The sequence below is a fragment of the Sciurus vulgaris genome, assembly GCF_902686455.1.
Source record: "Sciurus vulgaris genome assembly, chromosome: 5".
NCBI classification, from domain to species: Eukaryota; Metazoa; Chordata; class Mammalia; order Rodentia; family Sciuridae; genus Sciurus; species Sciurus vulgaris.
Window position 1 is genome coordinate 30,002,818 of NC_136465.1, and position 27,431 is coordinate 30,030,248.

Sequence of the window (27,431 nt, forward strand, 5' to 3'; positions counted from 1 at the left end):
TTATCAGTTGTATGTCACTTTTCACTACCTTTAGCCTCTGGATTTTCACTTACCCACAATACCTGGAAAGTATTAACAGGACTCAGCTTCTCTTCCAGCCCACACCCCCATGCATACACCAAAATATTATGTTTTAAAAGTATCATATTTCATGGAGAACATAGCATTTTTAATATGTAATTTCCAGTGCTATGTGCTTTTAAAGTATCAGCCTCTATATAACAAAATCTAAATTTTTAAATTTTCTTTTAAACCAGTCTGAAGCCCAAGAACTAACGACAGTCAAGATGTCTAAGTTTGGTGGTGGTATTGGTGCACCTACTAAAGAGGAAAGACTGAAGGAAGCTGCTGAAATACACTTGAGATTAGGACAGATTCAGAGATATTGTGAACTTATGGTTGAACTTGGAGAGGTAATGTGCTGTTAAAACAAAATTATTGAGTTTAACCAGTATTCTAAATATTAAGAATATACTTAATACTAAGTATTCAAATATGAAGCTTGTTTTTTTCAGATCTGATTTCCTGGCAGTCTGATATCAGCTATATACCCTAGGACAGTAGTTAACACAGTGAGGTCTCCAGGCTAGCAGCCTTTGCATCACTTGGGAGCATGCATGTCCTACCCCAGGCCTGCAGAATTGTAAACTCGGGGGATGGAGCCTAACACTCTGATTTTGTAAGCCCTCCTGGTTGTTCTTATGTGTGCTGAGGTTTGAGAACCACTGCCATAAAACTACATTTGGCTAATTTGCATGCAGTAAAATTCTCTTGCTAATAATTCTGTCATGACTAAATTCCACACTGACCAGAAGAGGGGTTTTCATTGAGGATCATCTGGTGAAGGAAAGCATATCCTGATTTATATAGAGGACTATTTCAATAGAACAAGTATTTCAAAAAAATGTTTGACTGTTTCTGTGCTATTAAAATTCAGGATAACAGTTACCTTTAGTAGGTGGGTAGCGATTAGAATGGAATGCAGGTTGTGGTGCTTGTTTCTTTGATCATGGGTGCAAGTTATATAGTAGATACACTTTGTAAAAATTCATTGAACTTTTCCATTTTCTGCAAATATATTTTAGTTCAACAAAAATTCTCCACCCACCTAGTATGCTGAAACAAAGATTTAGAATGGCATGCACACAATTATCACTTTTACATCCTCTAAGTTAGTTAATTTTGTAATTACGAAGTGTGATTTGAAGAATACTTGGACATAATGGTAGTAAAACTAAACAATGCAATTACATTAAAATATATTGAAATTAAATTTAACTCACATTTTTACTTTTCACATATTAAAGGCGATGAATTACTACTTGACATAAAATAATAAAATATGCCACTTAAAAGCCATAATTTCATTCTTCTTCAAAGCTGAGTAGTATTCCATCATATATATATATGCATTTTCTTTATCCATTCATCTGTTGAAGGGCATCTAGGTTGGTTCCATATTTTAGCTATGATAAATTGAGCTGCTATAAACATCGATGTAACTGTATCAATGTAGTATGTCGATTTTAAGTCCTTTGGGTATAAACCAAGGAATGAGATAACTGGGTCAAATGGTGGTTCCATTCCAAGTTTTCTGAGGAATTTCCATACTTCTTTCCATAATGGTTGCACCATTTTGCAACCCTACCAGCAATGTATGAATATACCTTTTTCCCCACATCCTTGCCAACAGTTATTGTTGCTTGTATTCTTGATAATTGCCATTCTGACTAGAGTGAGATGAAATCTTAGAGTAGTTTTGACTTGCATTTCTCTAATTGCTAGAGATGTTGAACATTTTTTCATATATTTGTTGATCAATTTTATATCTTCTTCTGTGAAGTGTCTGTTCAGTTCCTTAGCCCATTTATTGATTGAGTTTTTTGTTTTCTGTTGGTGTTAAGTTTTTTGCATTCTTTATATATCCTAAAGATTAATGCTTTATCTGAGGTGCATGTGGTAATGATTTTCTCCCAGTCTAGGCTCTCTCTTTGCTTTGATTGTTTCTTTTGCTGAGAAGCAGCTTTTTAGTTTGAGTCCATCCCAGTTATTGATTCTTGATTTAACTTCTTGTGTGTTAGGGGTCTTGTTAGGGAAGTCAAATCCTACACCGACATGGTGAAGGTTTGGACCTACTTTTTCTTCTAGTAGTCACAGGGTCTGTGTTCTAGTGTCTAAGTCTTTGATCCACTGTGAATTGAGTTTTGTGCAGGGTGAGAGATAAAGTTTTAATTTGATTTTGTTAGATGTGGTTTTCCATTTTTCCCAGCACCATTTGTTCAATAGGCTATCTTTTCTCCAGTGAATATTTTTGGCACATTTGTCTAGTATGAGATACCTGTATTTATGTAGGTTTGTCTCTGTCTTACATTCTATACCATTGGTCTATGTGACAGCTTTAAAGAAGAATGAAATTATGGCATTTGCTGGTGAGTGGATGGAGTTAGAGAAATAAGCCAAACCCAAAAAACCAAAGGCCGAATGTTTTCTCTGAAATGTGAATGCTAATTCACAATAAGGGGAGCAGGGAATAGGGAAGAATAGAGTTATTTTATATTAGGTAGCAGGGAGTGAAGGACAGAGAAAGGGTATGGGGGTAGGAATGATGGTAGAATGAAACAGACATTATTACCTCATGTACATATATGCCTACATGACCCACGTGATCCTTCAATATGTATAATCAGAAAAATAAGAGATTATACTCCATTTATGTATGATCTATCAAAATGTATAAATGCATTCTACTGTCATGTACAACAGATTAGAAGAAATAAAAAATTTTTAAATGTTTTTGATAAGGCTTTGTAAATTTAATGTGTCTAATTTAGAGCAATGTAAAAATTTTATTTATCACAAAAGATTTGACTTCAAAGTTACTTTTTAAAAAAGTACCTTACTAAGAAGAAAATCTATCAAAAGTCAAGGAGAAAGAAATGAATCAATTTTGGTAGAACAGTATAATTCTTTATCTTTCCAAGTTTTATATTTAGATATATATAAATATATACATTTTACACTATCTTAACTCAAAACCTTTCTCAATTAGGAATCTCTTTAAGAAGCTTAATAATTTTATTGTTATACAGATTCATTGATGGACTTAATGATTCATAGAACTGTGTTTATAGTTTTTTAGAGATATGGGTGTGCTTGTAACTGTTTACAACTCCTTAAGAGTAATTTCTATTTCAAAATATAAGCTTAAAACTATGGGTTAGGAAAACATTTCATCCTTTCACTTATATGTTTTTTTAGTTACTGTTCTTTCTAGTTATACATGATAGTAGAGTATATTTTGACATAATTATACAAACATGGAGTTTATCTTACTCTAATTAGGATCCCAATCTTTTGGTTGTACATGATGTGGAGATTTACTGTGGTGTGTTCATACAGGTGCATAGGAAAGTTAAGTAAGATTCATTCCATTGTCTTTCCTACTCCAGTCCCCCACTCCTCCCTTCATTCCACTTTGTTGAATCCACTGAACTTCTATTCTTCCCCTTCCCCGAATTATGTGTTAGCACCACATATCAGAGAGAATTGATATTTTTATTGAAAGAGCTTGGTGGATTCAAAGTTAATAATCTATATTTCAATTTTTTCTTCCATTTTCTCCTACTATAATAAAGACGTATTTCTCCGAAAAACTTATTGTAGGGTATCTTTCAGGTAATGTGATTTTAAATATGTATGTTCAAAATGAACTATTTAAAAGTTAATGTTATTTTTAAATTAATTACCAATTTTTGAGGCTTAATTGCAGTATAACCCTAGTGTTTTGGAAAACCTTAATTAAAATAAAAGTTTTGATTCATGTAATGATATTTCAGAATATTTTCTTTTCATCTCCTTTCTAGACTTGAATTCAGCAAATTCATGTTTTCAAATAACAGCCATAATTGTCCTTAATTGAATAATGAATTCCTCAATAGCAGTCTGGTTTTTAAAATATGATGAACATTTTTAATTATAAAGATAGGAATGAGAACAAATAAATTTTATTAAAATGAGTATGAAAAGAATAAAAATAGAAGTGGTGTACTTGTTCAATACAAATAACAGTAAAATTAAAACTTTCAGTATTAATTATGTGAACATAAACACCACAGAACAAATTACTTTGGTATGTTGTGTTAGAATATGAGTTACAATATTTTCAAACTATACACCTTAGTTACTGTCTTTCCATCCCCTTCTTATCTCTCCCTCTTTTGCTTCTTCTAGCTTTCCTTCTCTCTTCCTCTTTCTCTCTCTCTAGGTTTGGGATCGGATTTTCCCTGGTAAATATTAGATTTTTACAGGTTTTATTTTGCAACATGGTAATACTTAGTCTGTGTGTAATAAATTAAATAGAATGCAAAATACTCCTGAAAATTTAAGAGCCCTAAAAATTCTCTATTATAAATATTAATTCATTTAAAAATCTATTAAGAATTACACAGTATAATCAAAATAGGTATGTTTTTACTCTTCTCACCTATGATCCTAGTGGGACAAAGCCCTGTCAATTGCACCAGGGGTCTCTGTGAAATACTGGAAGAAGTTAATGCAGAGGTAAGATCAAGTTTCTGCATCCAAATACATGTTTTAAAATCATATGCTAAAGTAGAAGCAATATGTAAATGTGGTAGTGGCTCTTGAGATTTCTTATTCTTATGTTGTCATGTTTAATATGTGAATTTTTCTATCTACTAATAGAATAGATTAAATAAGTTGGTTACAATTCATTCTGATATTCTTATATTTGTTCTTTCCTCTGATGAAGACATTACAAGGCAAATTTCCCCATATCAATGAAGGCAAAGACAAACCATAAAGCATGCTTACTGATTAATGTCACTATTGAAATATAAGTGGAAAGATTTTATTAGGGTTATCAAGTATTTGTAGAGTACTGTGCTGCATTCGTAAATATTATCTCTGGAGACACTTAATTCTGCCATTTCCTCTTGGATATGAGGGAGGTACTGATTATAAAGAATGGATTGACCACTGAGAAAACTTAACCAAATGTCCTTGTTTTAGAATTCAATAAACCATCAAGGTTTTTTCTCAGACATATCTGTTTCCTAAGGTTGCTGTAATAAGTTGCTACAAACTGGGTGGCATAAAACAGTAGAAATTTGCCCTTCATGGTTCTGAAGGTAAAAGTCCAAAATAATTTTGTTGGCAAAATTGGTTCCTACTGGAGGCTCTGAGGAAGACTCAGTTCTTTGCTTCTCTCCCAGCTTCTGGTAGCTACCAGAAATCTTCAGTTTCTGGTGATTTATAGCTGCACCACTCTAGTCTGTCTCTTCCTCACATGGCTATTATCACCTGTGTGTCGCTGTGCCCAAATTTGCTGTTTTTTTTAGGACAGCAATCATACTGAATTAAGGGCCTACTCCACCCCAGTCTAATATGATTCCATATTAACTTAGTAAATTACATAGGTAAAAACCCTTATTTCCATATAAGGTTACATTCACAGGTATTCTGCATTAAGACCTCAACATAACTTTTACAGGACTAAAAACATACATCCATTCCCTATTCCGAACTATTCTATTTGTGCAATATCATTTATTTATAGTGCCCACTCTGTGTCAATCACTGCACTATGCCTATAAAGTACTATTTAATGAATAATTACCTTGTTCATGGCATTAAAAAAGAGAAATTTGATATTTTTTTCTTTCATAGGACATGCTTTAGGAAAACAAATTCTGTTGTTATTCATGTATTCAACTTAAAACCAGTCAAAGGCTAAGCATGAAATCCAGAAGGATTTACATATTGCTGTGGGAAAATAGACCACCCCTCAGCACCTGCTGTCCCAACAATAAGCTAAGAAACAGATACATGTATATCCTTTACAGTATCCAAGGTCATGATCCCTTTTCTCCCCTTATATGTCTGGAATATTAATTTTTCTTTAACATTCCTTGCTTGGGGCACTTATGGTATTTTACATTTTATTATCAATATTTATGTTCTTATATTATCATTTTTAATTATTTTTAAACTGCTTCAACTTAGAGGCTGTCTTCATTGTTATTCTTACTGAAACACATAAGATTCTGTCTAACAATATAGCTGCCCACATATTTGATTCATCCAATTGAGAATAAATATACAATCACATATTTCAGTTTTACAACTTATTTTCAGATAAATATATTGTTAGTTTTAATAAATAAATATAATTATAATATAGTGATATATGGGAAACATATATCTAATATTTATTTTCTTATATAACTTTTATGTCTTCTATATGTGAATTCATTATAAAATCAGTATTTGTTTAAATAATGTCCCAAAGAGCTTTATGAAATTTGCTACAAAGTTTGGATATGCATTCAGAAAATGTCAGTCCAATTGAAAACCCTGAAATTAATATTTAAATTTAATTTAATATAGTATAATAAAAATGTTCTTATTTTATTAGGAGAGCTGACCAATTAATCCAGGAAGATAAGGATGATGTCATTCCTTACTGCATAGCCATTGGTGATGTAAAAAAGCTAGTAAATTTTTTTATGTCAAGAGGTCAGCTTGAAGAAGCTCTTCTTGTTGCACAGGTAAAACCACATAAATATACAGCCACATACTTTAGTGGGTGAAGATGAGGAATAGAGACTATTGTTTTCATGGGCATGTGATTGACAGTCATAGATGACTTGGTTTCTGCCACCTCCCCAGCCTTCTGCTTTAACATTTTCATTATACTATCTTTGTTCTAATTATACTGAACTTATTTTAGATTTTTAAACATATAGGCATCTTAGAACTCAAAACTTTTCACATGCTGTTCACTGTGAACGCATTTGAACAACTTTTTTTTAACGTTTATTTTTTATGTATTTATATGTGGTGCTAAGAATCAAACCCAGTGCCTCACACATGCTAGGAGAGTGCTCTACCACTGTGCTACAACCCCAGCCCTAATAACTTTTCTTTAGTAATCATTTACTTGAAGCTTTAAAAGTTGGTATTCACAATGGAGTTACATTTTATTTATTTTGAAATCCTAAGGTGTTTTCCAAATCATATAAACTTCAAACATGATTTCAATGTAATTTGCTGCAAACAACATTCTTAAATTCTTCAATTGGTCAGTTATCAATGATTATCTAAAGATTAATTAAAGGTTTAATTAAATTCTAGGCTGCATGTGAAGGGAATGTGCAAGATTTGCATGTTTCTACACCTAAAGGTGCTTCATATTCTGATGATATCTACAAGGAAGACTTTAATGAGTAAGTGATTTATTCTTTGTTTTGTATATTCTTTATGGTTGGTTTTCTTTAGGAGTTTTTGAGGTTATGTAGCACATCCTTCTCTGAGGACTTGCTGCCTTATGCTCAACTGCATTTCAACATGGAGTTCTATGACAGCCTTCACCCCTGGATAAATAAGAAAATGTAGACACAATCTATATGCATTTTATGTAGCTTCTGGAAAAGTAGCATGCATTTCAGTAGAGAGAGAGCAATTAAAGCACCTAAATACTTAAAACTGATCAAACCTGTTGGGGAGGGCAAGATGATGAAAATAAGTTGTTCTCTTTGTTAATGATTCACTGTAAAATGAGAATATATGTAATATCCCATAATGTCTATAATCCAAGATGCCAGTATCAGTGTGTAGAATAGAATAACACTTAATCCTCTTTGGAGGAAAATGTCCATATAGTTCATTATTTTTAAAAAGAAGAAGGAATTAGATTTTTCACCCTTGGTCTATCTTCCCCACCCCCTGTATTGGCACCTATTATGGGCCTAGACAATAAGATACTTAAACTTTTCAGACACTCATAAACTGCAGAAGGATCATGAAATGTTAATGAGTAGTAATGTGCTGGACTCATGTAGTCATTCCTGGATCTTTGCTCCTATTCTCTGCCAGTTTTTAAACTTTGCAATTTTAAGACCTAATATAACGCAAGTCATATCTTGGGCATAACCTAATTTTGAAAAATTTCATTTCAACCTGTGATTCTTCTAAGGTTAACTATTCTTATATGTGAGTCATAATTTATCCATTAGAGAATGGTAACGTTTTAAAAATCAGGCTTTTCACCTTGAGTTGTGGGTGCTGAAGCTGGAGGGAACTATCAGAGCATTTATTTGGAGAGATTGCTTTCTTGACATTTTTTCCTAAATAAGGCTTAGACCTAAATCAAGGATGTCAAATTAAATCCTGTTTAATTCTTTAATTGCCCTTTAAAAAGGACATTAGTTCACACTTGTGATGGAATTCTTGAGTTAATAAAAAAATATTTTATTCTTCTTTCTCTTTCGTTCCAGACTCCTCCACAAAGTCAGTGAAGAACTGGCAGAATGGTATTTTCAGGATGGTCGAGCAGTACTAGCTGCATGTTGCCATCTAGCTGTAGATAACATTGAGGTACAACATTTCAAATTGGTACTTGTGCTTGAGAAACTTCATTAGATGTGTCATGGTGTTTGAGGAGAAAGATAAGGTGACTTCTATGTAAAATCTGGTTTTGCATGCTTCCAAACCTGAGTAATTACTTGCCAAATTAGCTCACACAAATGCTATAGACTTTAAGATCTCTTACTTGATTAATTTTTAAAACATGGTATGCATTTTAACAACCTTGCTTTAAATAATTCATCATAGGTGAGAATTGATAGTCTGATGAAGGAAAAAAAATCACTACATGTGGAATTTAAAGATCTTAATTCTATTTCTGTCACATAGTGATTTTGGGTATATTATTTAATCCCTCAGAATCTTAGATGTCCTCAGTGCTAAAATGAAAAAGTGAATAACTACCTTACATATTTCACTTGTAGTTGTTAGGATTATGAGAACTGTTACAAACTGAAGCACTTGTTTTTAAATATACTTTCATATGTTCTTCACAAATTATGTTTTTAAGGAATATTTCACTTGACCCATTCATGTAGAAAGGAAAATACATAGTTTCTATTTTGAATTTATCCTTCCATATATTATTGGCTTAAGGAATAATTTAACATTGTTGTACAATCTTGCAGAACCTTTTAAGAATTTGTACTTTTTTTTCTGAAAGGCTGAAGGATACACTGAGGACATAGCAGAGTATTAGTAATTGCAAAAATAGGAGCAAGAGTTCTAAAATCTTTAATTCTGACCTCATAAATTTCTCATATGCCTCATAACTAGCTTTTTCATTTGAAAATTGCAATTAATCTTATGTAGGTACTATTTAGGAATATTACAATACTTTATAAGAATAATTGATTTATAGGTTAATACTTCTTTATCTACTCTATGAGCTTGGAGGGGAATGATGATCCTACCCAGCATGCAACTGAAGAAATTATTTTCTTCTTGAGCAAGCTTGCTATGGCATACCTGATTCGTGGAAATGAACTGGAGTTGGCAGTCTGTGTGGGCATGGTACTAGGAGAACTTGCAGCACCAGCAACCCACTATGCCCTAGAATTACTGGCAAGAAAATGCATGATGATTCCAATGTGGTAAGAATTTCTAAATTGAATGAATAATTTTATAGTGATTTTATGCATTTTTTAAATACTATAAATTATCTTTGATAAAAATATGTGTTAGGACACTATATGATGATGGGATAGGTAAGAACTACCATGTTATATAATGAAATCTACCGTGACCCCTTCTGGAAGTAGTCACATGTAGTTCCATAATGTTTCAAGCACCTCAAGAATTAGGAGACAACAAATGTGCACTTCTTAAGTTCATCAAGACCACACATTCCCACATCTTAAAAACTTTGCATATTTATACTTATTCTTGTCAGATCTTCTGTCCTAGTTTAAGGCATGGAAAATAAAAACACTTTTCTAAGGGAAAATGATAAAAAATATAATTTTGATGAAGACATTGAACAGGCCCTCTGCCCAAAGTCTTAAGAGACAGACTCAGGGAACTCCAACATGGAAATCTAGATCACAGCAGTTCTTATTCAGATCTGCAGAGCTTTGCTCTTAGTTGAGACAATTCATCATTAGAAAGGTACCTTTAGGACAGATGGGATTTATCTGTCATTCAGCACATGTTTGTTGAATAAAGATGATTTTAGAACTTTATCTTCTCTTTCACTTTACTTAGTACCTCAAGAAGGTTCTGAATAAACTTACTTATCAGTTCTTTGACTTCTCCTTATTATACACTCCATGCATACATACATCCATAAGAAAGAGCAACATAGATAATTTTAACTTTTGAACTCTATAGGTAATCATAATAATAGAGACAGCTAATTAACATGTTATACAGCTCACTAGGTGCCACACACTATGTTAAGCACTTTTTGTGTAATAATCACTAGGTCCTGTGAGGTAGGTATTGATTTGTCTGAGATCTCAGTATAGTGGTTAGAGCTGAGATCTAAAACTACATTAATGGCTCCAAAATGTGTGCTCTTAGCTACCATGGTATACCATCTCCTTAATCTGTGGCTAACCTGGGGGCGGGGGAGAAGCACACTTTCCATTATCCTTTTTAGTCAGGATTTAAGAGTTTCATAGCAAACCAGGAATCCCAGGGTTATTCTAATTTTTATGCATATCTTACAGTGATGTAAGAGCCCTCTTCCCCCTGTGGTAGTACCCCACCATCAGCTTCACACTTAAGTGTATTTAATACTGACTATCACCCGAGAGGATTAAATTGTCTTTCTGTCAAGAACTATAATAGTCAATTACATAGTTATTATGATGACTTAGATCCATCCCAAAGCATAAGCTAACTCAAATTATTTCATTACAAAGATGGCTGACTCCATGCCAAAAGACATAATGAAATATAATGAAATGGAATTAATTTTTTTAAAGTGAAGGTAAAACAGAAAATTCATATTATGGTAAAAAGATACTTAAAATCTTTCAACTAGCTATATTTTTAAAATTTATTTTTATTGTAAACAAATGGGATGCATGTTGATTCTCTGTACATGGAGTAAAGGCATACCATTTGTGTAATCATACATTTACATACGGTAATGTTGTTTGATTCATTCTGTTAGTTTTTCCCTACCCCACTACCCCTCCCACCCCTCTTTTCCCTCTATATAGTCCCTCCTTCTTCCATTATTGCCCCCTCCCCCCCATTATGTGTCATCATCTGCTTATCAGCGAGATCATTCTTCCTTTGTTTTTTTGAGATTGGCTTATCTCACTTAACATGATATTCTCCAATTTCATCCATTTGCCTGCAAATGCCATAATTTTATTATTCTTTATGGCTGAGTAATATTCCATTGTATAAATATACCACAGTTTCTTTATCCATTCATCCATTGAAGGGCATCTAGGTTGGTTCCACAGTCAACAAATGGGCTAAGGAAATGAAAAGACACTTCACAGAAGATCTACAAGCAATCAACAGACATATGAAAAAATGTTCAACTTCTCTAGTAATAAGAGAAATGCAAATCAAAACTACCCTAAGATTCCATCTCACCCCAATTAGAATGGCGATTATCAAGAATACAAGCAATGATAGGTGTTGGCGAGGATGTGGGGAAAATGGTACACTCTTACATTGCTGGTGGTGTTGCAAAGTAGTGCAGCCAATCTGGAAAGCAGTGTGGAGATTCCTCAGAAAGCTTGGAATGGAACCACCATTTGACCCGCTATCCCACTCCTTGGCCTATACCCAAAGGACTTAAAAGCAAAATACTACAAAGATGCAGCCACATCAATATTCATAGCTATATTTTTAATTAAAAAATAAACTCCTGTTGCCTTGTAACTCCCCCGCCCACCAAGAGTTCTTCCTTTATATAGCCATAGATATGTTTTAGAAGCATTCTGAAGTATGTGGTGCTGATTAGGTTAATTTCCAGAAGAAATCTGTGATCTTCATGGCTTTTAATGAGTTCTACAGATTAAAAACAAATAAAAATAGCTGCATGATTTAAAGACAGTGTTCATAATTTTATAAACCAAAAACACCCCATATTTTTACATTTACCTGTATAAATTTTCTCCTTGATATTCACATTTATAATATTCATATTCTATATTTTCTTTTTAGCTTTCCATCTGTTGGATACAGGTATTAGTTTTTTTAAGGATGTTTAAAAAAATCCTTATACTGTTTTTCATATTTAAGTACCATCTCTTATATCAAGGAATGCTTACTATTTTCATTTTGTTTTATAGTATGCCTTTTCATGTATATAATTTATATAAAATTTAACTACCAAGTTAATAAAGAACAGCTCCTGTAACCTAGGAACAAAATCATTCATGACTTCATACTTAAAATACGTATAGTAAATAAATCATGCCTTTCTATAATAACAAGTAGCTAATTTAGCTAAAAAATTTTGTTCTCATAGTGAGATTTAACTATTTAAGAGTTTAGATAATTTGATTGTTCTGTGTCATTTTATACTTATATATGTACATGCATATGAACACACACACTCCCTACCCCCTTCAGTGTACTCAATTTTCAAAAATTAGTGTATTAAAGAATGAAGAAAATTAGCTGGCCTTGCTATAAATTTCTCTATATTGGTATGTAATTCTATTGCAAGAAATTCAGATTTGTCTAAAGTTTGCAAAAGTTTAAATATAGTTTTCATACAATATTTTATAGAGAGTTAAAGTATGATCATGGACACTATTTAAAAATGCTATTAAAGTTTGGTATCAAAAAATACATAAAGTCATTCATACTCTAGCAATATCAGGTAAACTTTTATAACTTACAAAAACATTCAAAGATTTATCTGACCAATGGTAATAGAAATATTGGCAGTTTGGGAAACACGTTTAAAGTGGGTAGGGGAAACAACTGTAAAATATGTGAAAACATTGCAATCTTTTACCAATTCTCCATTGACATGATATAGAAAGTTACTTATTTGTGGAATTTTGAATTATGAAAATATTTTATATAGAATTTTATGATATCCCATTAAAGTTTTTTTTTTAATTTCCACTAAAGTTTTTTATTCTAAAAATTTTAGAGTATGCCTAATTGAAATTGTTATTGTTCTAATAGTTTGTGGTGTGTATGTGTATGTATATCTTTAATTAACTTTTGTATTTGGCATCAAAAATGTCTATTTCTATTCTATACTCTGTATTCTTGATTAGGCAATAAACGATTACTATATATTTTACTGAAGTCTTCACAAACAAGACGAAGAAGAATTTTACTCTTAAAGTCCTTGGTACATAACTTTATAAATTCTCATTTGAAGTATACCCTATTCTAAGTCATACAGAATATATATTAAATTTTTTATATGTGAACATCTTGAATCAGTGAAAATTAGATGTTCTATCAATTATGATTAATGCAGACCAAAACTCCTCACCTAGTGATTTTGCAAAAATGATTTTATAGGAAATATTTTCTTTGTAAGATTGTTAAGTTTCTAGCATTTTACATTTTTAAAACCCTTAAGTGATTTATTCAGTTGATTAAATCTTTTAACAAAAACTACGTTTCTGTCTTCAATTTCTACCTAAAGTTTAAGAAATATGCATTATCCCAGAATATCTAAACTTATAATAGCTAAGCATTCTATAGATTTCCATGAACTGTTAATAGAATTTTCCATTGTTGGAAGGATAACCAAACTTGATGGTTAGCTTTCAGAAAATTTGCTTTATATTTTACTCCAAAGAACATATTCAAGACTACTTAATTTCATTAGAAAATTATTCTGTGATAATAATATTAATTATAAATATGTAAGGACTTTTGTATGTAAAGTACAGTTTTTTTTAATAACTTAGTAACTTGATAATAAATTTATTCTTTCCACTTGTTGTTTTCTGTAACCTACATTTATAGGAGTTTTATGATCAACTGGGAAATTAGTAGTTTGTATAAATAGAAAAGCAAGGAAGGTACTTTATCTGAGTCTCCTACTATTAAAATCATTATAAATATTTTTAGATCATTTTCTCAATCACTTCATCCCTTTTGTTATGTGAACAGGAATTTGGCAGCCGATCTTCTCCTGATGATTCCTGACAATGAACTCCATTTAGTAAAACTCTGTGCTTTCTACCCAGGCTCTATGGAAGAAATAAATGATATTCATGAGAAGGTACGGTGATGATTCTAGTGTGTAATGCAGTGTGATAAATTTAATAAATTTCAGGTTCAAGCAAATAGAGATACATGAAGAAAAACACATATCCCTTTGGGATACCTAAAACTTCACAAAAATTATAACAATAAGAAATAATATTTATTGATCTACTGCATACCTGTTACTGTTCTAAATTTTCACATGCATTTGTATATTACAAAAGTCTTATGAAACCATGAAAGACTGGGAATATTATCCTATTTTACAAAAAAATAAATAAATAAACTCAGTTACTTATTATAAATAAACTCAGCCTCATAGTTAAAAGTATAGTGAGAATTTCAACTTCAGCAAGTTCAACTCCAAATCTCAAGCCTCTCCACTGTGTTACTTTGCATCTGAAGGTATGTGTATATTTTTTTAAATAGACAATTCAAGACCTTTTAAAAATTAACAAAATATGATGAAAAAGTGCTTAAAAATGCTTATTTGCAGAACATAAGAATCTATATACTGATGTTATATATAAAACAACAAAATGGTTAAAAGCAAAAATGTTTATATGAGTCACAGTAAATTTCTGTTTCAGTGCTGTTAATCCATTAAAACACCATGAGTCCCTATTGTTGTTAATATAAGAAGATGGCTTTAAAACACAGTTAAAGAGAAATATCACAAAACTATCAACATGTTATATGATTTCATTTTTGAAATAACCATGTATATGTATTATTTATAGCATACTTTAGAAAATTTGTTTCTTTTAAGAAAAAAATATAATTACAATATTTTCTCAGCCTTAACTTTCAAAATAACTAAGTTTTTTTCACCTACTCTAAGTTTTTTCCCCCTGTGAGTGAATGGTCCCATTCATTCAACAATATACACTTACTGAGTATTGTTAATACAGACAGACCAAAAGTGTGTGTGAGTGAATGTGTATGTGTATTTGTGTGTGCATGTATGATATCAGGGAAATCATTGGTGAAAGAGTAAATGTCCAGAATTACCAGTAGGTTGTGATGTTATGGGACATTTTAACTTGTTAATACACTTTATATTCTTTGAATTATTTTTTAAAATAAGCTGTTTTACTTTTGTTAACATGACAACTAAAAGCTATTTTATGTTGAAATTAAAATGCATGTGGAAGGAGGCAAGAGGGTTTTTTTTTTAACATATCTTACATTTGTTGTATATTATTTGAATGTATGCCAACAGATATCCTCTGGGGCAAGTGATTAATATCAATGCTTCCAGAGATTCAATGACTTATCTAAGTTTATGTAGATATGGTTTTATTTCAATTGACAAATAAGTTATATATGTTTATTGGTACAAAGTGACATTTCAATTCATGTAGAATAATCAGATCAAAATAATTAGCATATCACCTCAAATATTTATCTTTTCTTTGTGGTAAGAACATCTAATATCCTTTTTTTTAGTTATATTTGAAATTTACAATATATTGCTATTAGCTATGGTCATCCTGTTGTGCAATAGAACACCAGAACTTATTTATCTTATCTAACTGTAACTTGTGCCATTTACCTCGATAATAGGGACAAGAGTGGTATTTACCTCACCTTTATACCACATTCTGAAAGGATGTAACCAGACTCTATTAGTAACTCTTTAGAAAGACTAGTGAGTATTTGTAAAGGCAGTAATTACTCTGAATAGTTTCACAAGTAACACTAAAAACTATATTCAAACTTGATGTAAACTTATATAACTTTAGAAATTTTAAGATAGGACAAAAATATTTTTATATTATAGCTGGGCACAGTACCTAGCCCATATTAGGTGCTCAGTAAATTACTGACAGTTCATGAATAAGGATGGGGAAGGAATATGTAAACTATATATATGATGGTCCCCTTAATTCAGTTTTTTTCTTAGATACTGAAAGATCTAAAATGTTCAGTCTACCTGGTTTTTAAACAATGGGAAACAAGTAACTATTGAATAAATGCATTAATAAATGCATAACTAACTAAATAAATAAATAGAAAAAACATTTCAATGTTGCTTAAAAATAGACTTTAGCATTCTTAAGCTTTAAAAAATCATAAAAGTGTTGAAACTTGATATAAAAGGTAACAATCTCTATTCACATTATGGATGCAAAACAACTTAATTGAAGGAGGACCAGACTGGTTTTAGCAGGGAAAAAAAAAAAAAAAAAAAAAAAGGGAATGTAGTGTTTCATTTTGTAATAATAAAAGTTCATGAGCCAAAACCTCAACTCTATGGGCATTTCAAAATGTCAGATTTTAGAACTTGTACATTTTTAGCCTCTTTGAAATAAGATCTCTTGGTTCAACGACTAATCAAAATAATAATATAGAAAACATATAATGATGTATCTGTGATGTTTTGCTATACTTAATGTAATTTTTGACAATGGACAGTATATTTATTACTAAAAAACTGATTTCAGTATTTTTTGCTAAATTGCATTTTTAGTTACTACAATCCGACCAATTCAATTCTACCTCTTTATTAGGTTTATTTGGTAAAAAACTGTTGACTGAGCTTATTTTTAAACTGTACAGCGTCTTTTTTTTTTTTTTGTAGAGGTAGCACAATTTTTTTCCTTTTTCTTTTTTTTTTTTTTTTTTTGCCTTGCTGGGGATTGAACCCAGGGCCTTGTGCTTGCAAGGCAAGCACTCAGCCAACTGAGCTATATCCCCAGCCCGACTGAGCTTATTTTTAGATAGTAAAGATAGATCTATTGTCTTTATATCTTAAAAATTATTTTAAATACATTAAATATATTTCTATAAACACATGCTCTTATTAAAATAATTTTACTTTCATATATTTTGGCAACTTTAATAAGCAAAACAGGTATATGTAAATATTTGGTATTTATACCATTGCTGTTTCTAGAAATCTTAGTAACATTTTCATTAAATCAATTATTTCCTAGTGCAAACTCCCCACAGTAGAAGAGTGTATGCAATTAGCTGAGACAGCCCATGCAGATGGCAATGTATTTGAAACTATAAAGTATTACTTATTAAGTCAAGAACCTGAAAAAGCCCTTCCTATTGGTATTGACTTTGTCAAAGGTAAGTTTATCATTGGTAATGTAAATTTAAAATCTGCTCAATTTATCTGATCTGTTCATTCATCTTGACAGTCTTAAAATCAAGCACTGACCATCCTGAATTTTAAAATAAGAAATATGATATGGAGACCTGAGTGATAGTGACTAGAAAAATACTTCTGATCTAGAAAATAAGATAGATAGATAGATAGATAGATAGATAGATAGATAGATAGGATTAACCATTAGAAAATTAATTATATAAGTTAAAAATTAGATTAACAAATTTTGATATTATTATTATTTAGAGTCTTGTATTTGATTTTATTCTTCCAGAACACCTCAGTAGTTCAAATTGGACATTGGATACCATTTACCCCATTCTTGACCTATTGAGTTATATTCGTACTGAAAATTTAGTCTTGCATACATGTACTGAGTGAGTACTTTCTCTTTAAAACACAAGAGAATCGATGCAATGTTTTTAAATGGTTCTATTCTTTTTGGTGTTTCTATCAATAAATAGGATCCTCTTGGACAGACAGCTGTACTTGTAGAAAATTATACTTTTGTTATATTCTTTTTAAAATCAGACATTAACTTGAATTAAATATTAGATATTAACTATCTCATTTAGCAATATCTAGTGTGTGTATATATATTTATTTATGTGTATATCCACAGCCATACACACACACACACATACATGCCTACCTCAAAACAGGCTAATTCAAAGCATCCTGAAGTTTTGGACCTCAAGTCCTCAAGAAACTAATGTTTATTAAATATCCATTGTGTGTAAAACATCTGGGGAAAGAAATAAAAGTGCTAAAAAGTAAATAATAGGCATCATTCCTAAATTCAAGTACCATTTTAAAACATTATTATCATATAACTAGTCTTCAGAGACTTGGGTGTAATTTGTAAGAGAGACTTTGGGGTCCTTTTGTTATAATACCCATGAAAGATGACTCTGCAGCCTGGGATGCTGGCAGGTTCCCCAGCAGGAAATGCAGTAGATATTCTTTGCCCTGAATAAGAATTATTAATTTATGAATAAATTATCTCCTTCAAGTTCAGAAAATTTTATAAACATATTTTGTTACAAATGTTACCCATCAGAATATATATACAAGAAGAGAATATATATACAGAAAATATATCCAAGAACTATATATAAAAGTAATGTACTATGCCTTAATTGTAGAATTTGAAATATACATATATATATATATATATATATTCTCTTTTAGAGCTCGAAATGAGTTGCTTATATTATGTGGTTATATTGGTGCATTATTGGCTATCAGGAGACAGTACCAAAGCATTGTTCCAGCACTTTATGAGTACACAAGGTAAAGGAAAAAATTCTTCTTCTATCATGAAATTAGAAAAATTCTTTTTGCTAAAATAGTCTCAAGTGGATCAGAAGGCATTCGTTTATTTACTCAGCACATGCTTTTTAATAAAACAGCAATTAAATGGATGTTTTAAAATGCATTAGGCTATAAATGATGGAGAACTTGTGGAACTTAAGCAATAGGGTTTATTGGTCTTACATGTCAAGACACTTTACATAGGCATTCCAAGACTGTCATAATTGTGCATTGATTCCATCAGGACCTGGATTCTTTCCTTCCTTCAACTCTAATATTCTTGTCTTCTTTTTCCTTGTATAGGTTTTTCATGGTTACATGATAGCTACTAGCCCTCATATATTATGTCTTTACTCAAGTAAGAAAGAGAGGTTAAGGGTAAAAGACTTCTAAGGGCTTTCTTCAAGCAAGGCAATTTTATGCAGGAAGGAAAGTCCTCCTAGGACTTCATGCCTACATTTCACTGGCCTTAATTGTGTGACTCTACTTTTAAAATAAGCTAGGAGACTGGGTATATTCACTTTCCAATCTCTGTCATAGAAAAATGCAGAGTAAATGGAATTTGTGAGTAGCAGGTAACCTATCATTTTATATTCAATTATAATCTACCTATCAGTCAAAACTAGCAACTTCCTGAACTTCAGCCATTATACTTAAACCTTATGATAATAAAATTCATGGTCCCTTCCATAAAAATACATTTCAAAATCTATTAGTTTGCTAAATGGCACAGTAGGTGACCTTTGTAATTCTGGATGCTGAGAGCCCTGGGATAAGCAATTTTTCTGAGTACCCTTTAGATGAGGTAGAGGTTCCTGAGAGAAATATCTTTCTTATTACTATTACTTACTACTATTATTTCACCCTCTGGTGTAGATGAAGAAACTGCTACCTAGTGCAACCTAGACAATAACATGGAACTAATACTATTGGGATACTCAAGGAAACATCTATTTCTACACAGGCAGTGATAGCCAAAATTCAGTTTTAATAATATTAAAAGATACTATAGACACAATAGATGTATCATGGAATTAATGTTTAATGAAATATATTCAGCTAATGTGGTCTCAGTAATAATGAAAGTGAAGAGACCAGAAATAATTGCTTAACTTAAGAATACAAAGGATTTTTGTTTGTAAGGCAGGATACACTTGAGAGAATATGTCTAAGTTAAAGGAAACATGTTAGCTTAAGAACTTCAAGAACTCAATTTTAAAGAAATTCTCTTTGACAAGCCCATCTTTGTTATCTTGTCTGCTATGTATCCTTGTTTCCCTAATCCACTAAGTATGCAATTCCCAAAAGTTTTATTCTCTTTCATCTCCTGCTTTTCTTTCCTTTCTTTTCTGCCCCCCCATCCCACTTTCCTCCCACATCTCTGTTCCTCTTCTCTCCCCTCTCCTTTCCACACACTGTCCTCCAGAAATCTCACTGTTTTTTAGCTTCATTTATCACCTCTATGAAAATGACTCATTATTATACCAGGTTATCTTGCTCCACAAGCTCCTATGGGTGTATTACAGCAGCCTGTTAAGCTCCAGTCTCAAACTTAATATGCTTAGAATTAAAATAATCTTTCTTCTCAAATCTATTCATTCTCTTATGTTCTTTAATGCTGCCATTATATTTCTGTTGTCTAGGATTAAATAATCAGGGTGTTGTGTTCTTTCATGCTGGATGTTATTCAACATTGCTCAGCTAGTCTAACCATTCTCCATACATTTTGAAGTTCATTTATTTATCTACTGATAGTTATTTATGCAACCAGTGTTTCTGGAGCATCTTGGACTTTCCAGGGATTTAAATGCTAAATGTACATATATATATACACACACACACACACACATATATATGTATATATAAATGTGTATATATATATATATATATATATACACATACACACACACACATATATGTACACTTGCCAGGGATTTAAATATAAGCATACAAGTGTATATGTGTGTACATATTTGTATATAACTACATATAGTGATATGTACAGAGATTTTTGAACAATAATTATTAAATCTAAAATTGCAGTTATTTAAAGTACATTTGCTTTTTCTGATATCCAATTTTTTATGCCAGATATTAACATTTTTCATGTTTCAGCCAGCTATTAAAACGTCGAAAGGTATCAGTTCCCTTAAAAATTGAACATCTTTCTGAGGAACTGGATGCATGGAGAGCTTACACACATCCCACCAACCAGTGAGTGGATATAATATAAATATTGAAATGCTGAAGGAAGTTGATGTGGTAGACAAAATTGTTGGAAAATGTACATGGTCTCATCAGTTTTTGCAGAGTGAATGAATCTTGATTTATTTAGCATATATTCACTAGTAATTTATAATGGTATTTTTTTCCTGCCTTTTTAAAGTTTTTTTGTTTTCCATTAACTTAAATCTAACATTGATTTCCTCCATCTATGAAGGGGAGCTAAATAATCATCAGAGACTATTTTAATCTAAACTTCAATAATTCTGTGATTTTATAAAAATGAAAATTTAATATTTGTTGAAAATATAGATCATCAGAGGAACCTCCATATACACCCCCTTCTGATTCACAAAGAATGGTTTATGCAACTTTATTAAAGAAACTAAAGGAAGAACCACTCAAAGGAATTATTGGACCAGACTATGTGACTGGATCAAATCTTCCAAGTCATTCTGATATTCACATATCTTGTCTTACGGGATTAAAAATCCAGGTACAGATTAATGCCATACATAAAATGTGCATTTCAACATTTTTATATATTTATTTTTGAAATGTTATTTTAAAATAACTATAATAAGTCATGAGGCCTCATAAGAAAACATTGCCATGATGCTTCTACAATAGTATAAATGGACTCTTTTCTCCCTAAAATTAATTCAGAGACAGTCATTACAAGATCATCATAAAAGCAATTCATATTATACACTCAGTAACAAATGATATGTATGCTTAGTAACAAATATGTTTTAAAATATATACAGGTCATTTCCTGAGGGAAGTTTAATAAGAGAGCCCAAGCAACAGTCAACAGTTACAAATGATTTTATCACAACAGATTAAATTTAACCTTCTAATTTCCATCTGTGTGGTATAAACACAAAGCATTAAAAACTGATGAATGTGTATTATTACTATTTGTGTTAGGTTATTAGGATATTATATCCTACATTGGTTTACTCAACTTTTCAGAAATTAAAAATCATTGGAATCTACCACAAGGGATGACTCATTCCCAAAGAATTTCCCCTCATGTACAAATTAACAATGAGGAAAGATGCTAGAGCCTCTCAGTGTAACCCAGTGGTGTCATTATCATGAAGAGCTAGAGAAGTCTTCACCTTCTTGGAGCCAGGGCTAGTTGGAAGACTCCTCCTGAAGGAAACGGAGCTGAATTCCATGAAATGCTAATTGACTAAAAGAGTTTCACCTCCCAGTTACACACACATTTTAAATAGTAAAATGCTTATATTTTTAATGTAATGTTAAAACTTATATTTCAACGTTGACATGCCAGCCAGATAAGAAGGTTATTTCTTGAGACACTTGAAATGAATGAAATAGCTGGATACTAATGCAGACACTACCTAAAACTTAGCTTGCCACTGTAAACCAGGACACACTGAAAGAAATGTTCTAAAGCACAGGGTACATTATTGTCTACACCAGTAGTGAGGTCAATTCAATAACTTAAAATTAAGAGTAAAACATTGTGAAGTTTTTGGAGTCTATTTCAGCACCACTCACTGCCCATTATGTACCATTATAGAACTTGCTACTTTCAGGTTCCTTTCTCTCCCTCTCTTAGGCCTCATTTTCTCCATTCAGGATAGTAAATGACCTGATAAATACCATCAAACCTCTCTGTAATTAAATCTACGTTCAGGAAGGGATTTGCTTATTAGCTCAAATACACTAAGGCGCACCTGACTAATATACATAATTTCCCTCCCAGGAAATTTCTATTTGGAAAGAAAATTAATGTGCTTGCGCTATTATTTTGAAATTTCAAGTACTAATATGAATCTACCTACCAACTTATAATATCTAGAAATTATTCTGTAACAACAAATAGATCATTTAAAACAATAACCAAAAGACTGATAGCTTTAAAACAATTTAAAGAAAGTAAAATTTTTACTGTATTTTTTTGTTTTTTACATGTTCCTTTTTCTTTCAAAACAGGAAATACAGATTTCCTAGGAAATACAGATTGAAAGTTTTTTTTTTTTTCCCAATAACTATCCTGGGCATACATAATAACTGTTGCAAATAAAGTATAAATATGCCCTTAGTGGCATGAGTAAATGTAATTTTAAATTATATATGCATATATAGAGCAATGTATTTATTCTTCACCTTCTGTAAAGCAGGATTGAAATTCCCAGTTATAATAATTTCCCCAGCTATTTTGACATAGGCTGCATGGTAAAATAGTGGAGTATATTTAAGTCTTTTTCTAGGCTATATATCTCTAGAAAATAAGTTAACTTTGTAGCAATCAATAGGTTAATAATAACTATTATTCTTGGTAACACTACTGTATATAAAGAATTAAAATTATAAAATGAAATTCTAGTTTCACAGTCATCAAGAAATAATAATACTGAGATATTTGAAAATGTTTTCTTATTTGGCAGTTCAAAAAAGCCAAATTTTTCTCATATTTTTCCATTTCCTATTTGCAATGCCTGAATATCACCAGTGTTCTTATTGCAGTGATTCTGTTTCTGGAAGCTTGTTATGAATTTCTAACCTAATCTTTTCTCAACTTTCTCTGTGTGCAGGGCCCTGTATTTTTCCTTGAAGATGGGAAATCTGCTATTTCATTGAATGATGCTTTGATGTGGGCAAAAGTGAATCCATTCTCACCTTTAGGAACTGGACTACGGCTCAATCCATTTTGATAGAAGATTTTTGTTCTTGCTTAATTTTTTTTAAAGAAGAACTTTTATAGATTAGTATTATTACCTTAATCTTGATGGTCCAAGAGACAAAGGTTGGGAGGAGGAGTGGGGGTTGGGAACAGTGGGAAATAATATTTACTTTGATTCATTAACTTCAAAAAATAAAATATTTATGTAATTTAAAGGAAAAATAGGTGTGTCTCCTTTATAAACTTTAATAGCCACGTTTAGGATGAAGGTAATATTTAAATTATAAAGGACTGGACAATCTAAAAAAGCATATACATTTCACACAGCATAAAAGGTACCAAAATACTACATCATTGAAACATAAAATAGTGCATCACCTAGAATAGCTCTTGGCATACAAGAAGTGCTTAATCAATATCTGAATATTGGAATGACTGAATATCTTGAAAGATCAAAATGTAAAGTATGCACAACCAGACTTCAAGCTACAAACACCCATATTGTCCTTTATAAAATGTATAGAAAAACATCAATTCTAGCTTACATTTCATAAATTTTCTTTTTTAAGTTTTGTAAATGTCAACAAATGGATACCAATCAAAAATTTTTATTTATTTACTTATTTACTTATTTATCATGGAATTTTGGATTAAACCCAGGAGCACTATACCACTGAGCTACATCCCCAGCCTTTTTAGTTTTTGAGACAGGGTCTTACCTAGTTGACCAGGCTGGGCTCAGACTTGTGATCCTCCTGTCTCAGTCTCCTAAATAGCTGTACCCAGCCTGAGTTTTATTTTTTTATTTTTTGAAGAAAGCATTACTGGGTTTTTAATCCAAAATTCAACTATCCAAAGATAAAGCTGTAAGTTATAAAAATGGGGGTTATAAACTTAAAATATAATCATGAATGTGAAGATTTGCTTTAGATGATAACTGATTATTTTAGAAGTTATTTAGTATACATGGATATTAGTTTTTTATTAATTCACTTAAAACAATATTTATATAAGAAACTGAATTGTTAATTTTCTTTGAAACATAATTTGATGAAAATCACTTTTAAATAAATTTCTGCAAATAGGATACTAGTTGAAATTTTGAACATATTATGTAAATTTAATTTTAAAATATTTATTAAAACTAAAGCTATGGAGACAACTGTTACATGACTATGCATAATTTCACTTGGTCTAGAATCCTGAATTTGAAATTTATTAATGCATACTAAGAATGGAAATAGACTTTGATATTCAAGTTGATGTACTCACAGTATTATAGATGTTTCTGTCTGACTGAAGAGTGTACCTATATAACCAGGCTTTTATTATCTTCAAACTTGAACATTTAAAATATTTTTTAAATCTTATTAAACATGCTTCTTAAAACTAAAGACAATATATATTATGTATCTATGTATTATGTTTATTACATTAAATACTTCTAATTCCTCAAAAATAAAAATACAGGCTGAAATTCCATTTTGCAAAATAAACTAATAAATTTTATAGAATAAAATATATGTAACTTAGTGAGGCAATGGATAAAGTATACCTGAGAAGACTTTTTAACTCTTGGTGTTATCTGTAACTCAATTTTTTCTAAGGTGAGGAGAATTATTAATTGATACTTATATACTAAAATCCCTCACATAAAAATGGTACTCTAAATCCAACTGTCATTCTTTAAAGTTTGTTTTAAAATAAATTGAGTCTATCTTCTTTTAGATACTTCAAAGGATATTATTGAGCTTAAATTATACATAGAAAACATTAACTTCTATATGTTTAATGAATTTAGGAAAATAGTATTTTATGTACAAAATGAAGAAAAACATCATACAGTTCTTTAATACATCAATAGAGTAACACAATTTCTATCTCAAATCTAAATTCACTTGATTCAGCTACTATTCTATTATTTGACTTATACAATGTTCTTTACTTTATGATTATTAATTCTTCACAGAATTTTGTCATTTGACCACCTTTCAGTCTGTATATATTGTGCCTTACTATTGAAAACGAAAACATTTTAATTTATAAAATTTTTTCATTTTTAGATTTCATATGAATGAAAACCCAAATAATATGAAGTTATATTACTATTTGAATATGTCCATATTACCAAGAATGTGGAAAAATTATTTTATAGCTTTAAATATGCCTTTGTGAAGAGTCTCTTTGGACAATGATTTTTAAAACACTAGAAAAATATTTTGACTATAAAAGTTGCAAGGTGATTAACAAAATTTACAACATCAAAATGAATTACATCTCATAAAACAAATATAATTTTATGCCAATCAAAGTTTAGTGACATTTTTTTTCCATGAAATTGCCCAGATGTGTTCAGGAACATGATTGCATTGGAGCAATGATGTTATTTTGGTTTTGTTTTTTTATTGTTATTAATTTTTAGTTGTTGATGAACCTTTGTTTTATTTATATGTGGTGCTGAGAATCGAACCCAGTACCTCACACATGCTAGGTAAGCACTCTACCACTGAGCTACAACCCCAACCCTTGTTCATATAAAAAGAAAATTTACACTTTTTTGGTTTTAAGTCAAAAGGCATTCTGAATATAGGAAAAGACTCAAAAATTACTTGTAAAATTTAGTGCTTCATATTGTTGAACCAGTTATTGAGAGAACATCTTTATAGTCAACTTTAAATAAATGCTTATTGTACCAAATCTTTGAGACATTTGTACCTAAATAATTGAAATATGTGTTTTCATGCTGTATTCAAATGCTGTATAACTGAGGTATAATACTGCATGTCACATCTGTATTTATATATATATATATATATATATATATATATATATATATATATATATATATGTGTGTGTGTGTGTGTGTGTGTGTGTGTATTTCAGGTCCCTTAAATTTTAATAAATGTTGCCATTTTAGCCTGAAATGACATATTTAACTTCTAAGATGAATAAATTTTTGTCCCTAAAACCATTGTTGAGAGCATTGTTTCTCCATAAATGCTGAGTCAGAGTCATCAGAAGTTTGAAGGACTAAGCTGTCTGACTTGTTATCCTACTCAGAAAACTGGGAAAATCACTTCATTGGGTTTTCCCAAAGAGTGATTCTTCCCTTGTAAGAAGCACTGATTATAACAAATTCTAAAACTACTCTAAAAGGAGGAAAGTGCTTAATACAAACAACTTATCACAATAACTTCTATTCCTGTGATAACCATTTTGCCAAAGGATTGAGAAGGTTCTGTTGCTGCAGGGTTTGTAGTAGCTCCTAGAAAAGTGCATTACTTCCTTCTGTCAAAGATCCTATATGAAGTAGTCTTCCTCAAAATGCCTGTGCTGTTGGCTTCTGTTGACACAGATCATCCAAGAAATGCTTAAGGTTACCCACTTTGAACATTCTCATTGCATTCATTCATTCATTCATTCATTCATTCGTTCCCAACTATTTATTTCCCGCAATCTCCTTAAGTTTTACAGGAGCCTTGGGAACTTACCATAGTCAGGTCATGAGTAATTAGTTCTTTGAGAAGACTGAACACAAAACTAAGACAAGAAACTTATTACTGTTTATCCAAACTTAATCCTTTTATTTTATGCCTCTCTCCCACAATTACCAGAGTTTTTGAAAACCCTTTCCTGAGGAACTATATTTTATCAGTTAAAAATATGAGTCTTATAAGATTATATCATCTGATTATAATGCAAGGCAACAGGTAAATTACATCTGTTTAAGATACCATTTGAATTAGATCACTTAACTCAGATAAAACTGGATTCTGAACACATTCTCAAAGAAGTTACCTATTACCAAGGCTCTCTTCTCTTCCTAAGTATTATCTTTCCAACAATTTAAAATTTAACAAGAAAGTCTCTGGAGGTAGAAATGCTAATAAAACATCTGAACCTTCAAAAAAGCAGAAAAATGGATAAGTGTGGCTAAAAACAGACATGCATATTGTGGGATTCAGTGTTAGTAATATTCATCTTGAAAATCAAATAAGGCTGCTAATGAGATAGCATTAGAACATGAATAATTCCAGTTGGAGAAAATTTTGCACATATGAATATAAAATTACT

General features: G+C 31.0%; 1 protein-coding gene across 6 annotated transcripts in view; it reads left to right on the top strand.

Moving 5' to 3' along the window:
• Positions 1-24,073, top strand: part of WDR17 (WD repeat domain 17) — a 95,644-nt gene extending 71,571 nt beyond the window's left edge. For 3 of the 6 annotated variants that reach the window (XM_079141032.1, XM_079141031.1, XM_079141029.1), the window contains 14 exons: positions 258-413; positions 4,496-4,560; positions 6,437-6,569; positions 7,156-7,247; positions 8,298-8,397; positions 9,340-9,479; positions 12,019-12,039; positions 13,945-14,056; positions 16,980-17,121; positions 17,436-17,538; positions 18,353-18,454; positions 20,591-20,689; positions 21,011-21,194; positions 23,269-24,073. In XM_079141032.1, coding sequence (XP_078997158.1) covers positions 258-413; positions 4,496-4,560; positions 6,437-6,569; positions 7,156-7,247; positions 8,298-8,397; positions 9,340-9,479; positions 12,019-12,039; positions 13,945-14,056; positions 16,980-17,121; positions 17,436-17,538; positions 18,353-18,454; positions 20,591-20,689; positions 21,011-21,194; positions 23,269-23,388 — 1,569 coding nt within the window. In that variant the 3' untranslated portion in view covers positions 23,389-24,073. Of the gene's footprint in view, positions 1-257; positions 414-4,495; positions 4,561-6,436; positions 6,570-7,155; positions 7,248-8,297; positions 8,398-9,339; positions 9,480-12,018; positions 12,040-13,944; positions 14,057-16,979; positions 17,122-17,435; positions 17,539-18,352; positions 18,455-20,590; positions 20,690-21,010; positions 21,195-23,268 lie in introns of those variants that run through there. The other 3 variants (XM_079141030.1, XR_013763960.1, XR_013763961.1) reach the window with 3 other exon arrangements.
• Positions 24,074-27,431: the final 3,358 nt, after the last annotated feature.